This window comes from Papilio polytes, unplaced genomic scaffold, assembly GCF_000836215.1.
Source record: "Papilio polytes unplaced genomic scaffold, Ppol_1.0 DF824269.1, whole genome shotgun sequence".
NCBI lineage: Eukaryota > Metazoa > Arthropoda > Insecta > Lepidoptera > Papilionidae > Papilio > Papilio polytes.
Window position 1 is genome coordinate 862,637 of NW_013524935.1, and position 3,992 is coordinate 866,628.

General features: G+C 33.6%; 1 protein-coding gene across 1 annotated transcript in view; it reads left to right on the forward strand.

Annotated features, from left to right (window-relative positions):
* Positions 1 to 822: 822 nt before the first annotated feature.
* Positions 823 to 3,992, forward strand: part of LOC106106850 — a 15,192-nt gene continuing 12,022 nt past the window's right edge. Inside the window, exon 1 of the mRNA XM_013287512.1 lies at positions 823 to 962. Coding sequence (XP_013142966.1) covers positions 947 to 962 — 16 coding nt within the window. The 5' untranslated portion in view covers positions 823 to 946. The remainder of the gene's footprint in view (positions 963 to 3,992) is intronic.

Sequence of the window (3,992 nt, forward strand, 5' to 3'; positions counted from 1 at the left end):
GCATTACCTTTCGGATAAAAAAAGAATTATCCAAATCGGTCCACTAGCGGCGGAGTTATGCCGTAACACACATAAAAAAAAATAAAAAAAATAAACATACCGTCGAATTGAATACCTCCTTCTTTTGGGAAGTCGGTCAAAAAAAATTGGAAACAAACTTGAAATATACATATTACAAGCGACGCGCCCCTTCTTCCAATGGATACATGTTAAAGTCGAAAATCGAGATAAAAACATTCCTATCGTTTAAATTTTTATCAAGATTGATCTTGCTGCTACCGTCTTTATATAATCTTGAATAATAACTCATAAAAATGATACAAAACAAAACAAAATAAATCCATTAAATTTTAAGGCATTTTAATGTTTTTTTTTAATTTTTTTTAGGTCATACACGTCTTATGTCATCCGAATATCCTACTGTAGTTTCATCAAGATTTGTCCATATTTTGAAACGTTTAAAAGATATACAAACATTCATCACCAGCTCACTGTAGCTCCCCACCGAGGGGCTCGGAGCCTACCCTAAGTTATGGTGCCTAGGACGTAGTCAACCACGCTGGTCCACTGCGGGTTGGTTGCATCACAATGTTTTCCTTCACCGTAAGACCGTCGCGTTTATTGTACGTATGAATATTTGAAAAATAGAAAATCACATTAGTACACTGCGGGATTCGAACTCAAAACCTGTTGATTACAAAATTACAAGTCAAGTGTTCAAACCACTGAGCCACCGACGCTCCAACATCGATTTTTACTTATTAAGTCGCTACACAACAATCTAATAGCAAGAATCATTTTATCATAAGATGGACACGAACTCAGAGGTTATGATTTTTGGCGTTCATTTTGCTACGAGTTTGATCAGAAGTGTGTCGGACTGGGCGTCTCCATTAATATATTAAATTTTAACTTCCGTGATTGTGTAAAAAGTTCACTTAACATCATGGAAAATACAACTGGTAGGATATACAATTAAAATTATTATTGTTTCGTCTTAATATAGGTTTAGATGAAATTGTGTGTACAAACAATCTATTGCATAAGTTAATTTATTCCTTACACACCCATTTCCGCTACGCGATATAGAGAAATCAACCGGATTAGGAACATAAGGCAAACTAGAGATGATTTCCCAAGCTTAGTCCAGGCTCCTGGTCTTCAATTCAGCCCAGCATCACTATAATATAGTGAGATAGAGATATCTTTTTATTCATCAGTGAAACACTTTCCCAGTTACCTTTTCATTCATAGATTTTCTATATCTCCTTCTCTGGGTACCCTCTCCTAATAAACTGGCCACCAAGGGGGTTTTATGGGATTAAACCCCACATATCCCTGTCTTCCCCCCCAGAAGGTAGACTATCTTTTCTATCGCTCCCGATACCAAAAAGAGGGTAGCAAGACTATAACAGACTTATCGTACCCGACCCAGAAAATAAAACTACAATAAATTGCTCCACTTGTTAATGTAAAAAAGTATCAAAGAAAACTATTCATGGAACCACTATCTCCTACTTAATTACTATTTGTTTTATGTTATGCAATATGATGAGGTGTTTTATATTTCTAGTCTGAGTATAGCTGTCTTAGCTTCTAGTAATTTTTGCTGTTTATTTACTTGGATACTGTGAATTAGTCTTTGAGTCTTTATTTTAAGACTCTACAACTCAATGGTAATGCAGGACGTAAAGTAAGGCCAATTATGAGGTAGGAAACTATCGGCCCTTAATGCTTATATTAACAAAAAAAATAATGAAAACACCCACAAATTTGCTTAACTGATATGACCCAGTTTGTAAATTCGTGGTAAAAACAACGTAATCAATTACTATATATAAGATTAGGCTTGTCTTCGTTGACTGTAAATGTCCGCAAGGTTGAATATATTTTCAATAAACTATTTAATACATGGATGAAATTTAAAAGTATAATCCGTAAGATTAGTCTTAAAGTAATATTTGAGATTCCGCTTAAGCTTTATTAAGTCGTAATCTCACTGGGTCATATGTTACATAATCTATACTATTATAATAAAGCGTAAACACACACTTCTTTGTTGCCTAAGATGTCAACAATTACAGCATATTTTTGAATAATTCTTTTTTTTAATAAAAAGCCCTACACTTACGTAATGTTTTAGGTTATATGTTTTTTAGTGAGTAAATATTTTGGATAAAAACCCTAATGTGGGAAAGAGACCATAAGTTGCTGTCAACATTGAGAAAGAAAGATTGCTAAGGTTCGTCGTGTCATGTCATTTTGACATTTGCTATTGATAATTTGACAGCTGTAATATTGACAAAAGTTTTTATAATTTCATGCGGATGGAGCCGCACGGGAACAGCTAGTTTAAAAATAAACCTGAACAAGAATCGAATTAAATAACACATTAAAATCAATCAAATTTACGGTCCTGTGTTTATAAATGAACGTTATACAAACGTACAAACATTATGCATTAAACATATATCCGTGATAATGCCAAACATGTTTGCTTAAAAAACGCTATCTCAGAAAATACATAGATTAGTAAACGCATTATCTAAATGAATTAATTGCAACGCCATGTGAACTCGTTAATGACAAAATTCATGTCATCTGTTGCCACTTGGCCAGTTTCGCCAGTAGCTAGCCAGACATGGATTGTATAGACTCACCGTCGCCAGTGTTCATATTCTGCCCAGTCCAGTTACTGCGCGCTATCCAACTGTACTGGCCTAGTGTGAACCAAGCATTAGATTAATGCAAAAATTTTATTAAACATTTTGTTCTGTGAGATTGATTTAGATTTTAAATGTTTAATCCATATAACAAAGGAGTGAGATTTTTACTTGATATGTCGCCTAATCATACTAATATTATAAATGTGAAAGTGTAGATGGATGGATGGATGGATGTTTGTTAGAGTTTGTAGCCTTAACGGCTGAACGGATTTCGATGAAATTTGGTAAAAACGTAGAGGATAGTCTGGAAGAATATGTTCTTGTTCGTTGTTGTAGGCTACTCACTTTTTTTTAATTCCACGCGGACGATGTCGCAAGCAAAAGCTAGTTTTTTTTATAAAAGAAACATTCAAAAGAATTGATGAAAATTAATAGGCAATATTATCTTAGAATTCGTTGTTCTAAAACTATCGTTTCCACCACAATTCGCTTCGCGACTTATTGAACGATGAATGATATTGAATGACGAATCGATAAATATCACAACATCCCGCCGATCGTTTGCCTCCTTTTCGTATAAAACACTACTGCCTTCAATTTCTCTCGGGTCGGAAACTTATTGCACCATTAGCTGTACCCATGCGGCTTCATCCTCATGATATTATGAACATTTTATTTTATTGTTTATATTTGTCAAATTATCAATAGCAAAAGTCAAAATGAAATGATATGACATGACAAACCTTAGCAATCTTTCTTTCTTGATGTTGGCAGCAACTTATGGTCTGTTTCCCACATTAGGGTTTTTATCTGAAATAGTTTAATGGCCTAAGTTTAATGGCGTGAAAATATATAGCCTAAAGCATGACGTAAGTGTAGAACTTTTTATTAAAAAAAGGATTATTCAAAAATATGCTGTAATTGCTGACATCTTAAGCAACAAAGAAGTGGATGTTTACGTTTTATTATTATATAATACTAGCTGTTCCCGTGCGGCTTCATCCGCATGATATTGTAAACACTTTATTTCACTGTTTAAATTTGTCAAATTCTCAATTGCTAATGTCAAAATTACTATTACCCACATGAGAGTTTTTCCAATTTAGTTACCCCCCGAGTTTAATAGCGTGAAAATATATAGCCTAAAGCATGACGTAAGTGTAGGGCTTTTTATTAAAAAAATAATTAAAAAAAAATATGCTGTAATTGCTGACATCTTAAGCAACAAAGAAGTGGGTGTTTACGCTTTATTATAATAGTATAGATATAGATATTTGCAGTTTCCACTAATATGACCGTGAACACATTTTTTTTTTTTTTTTTTTT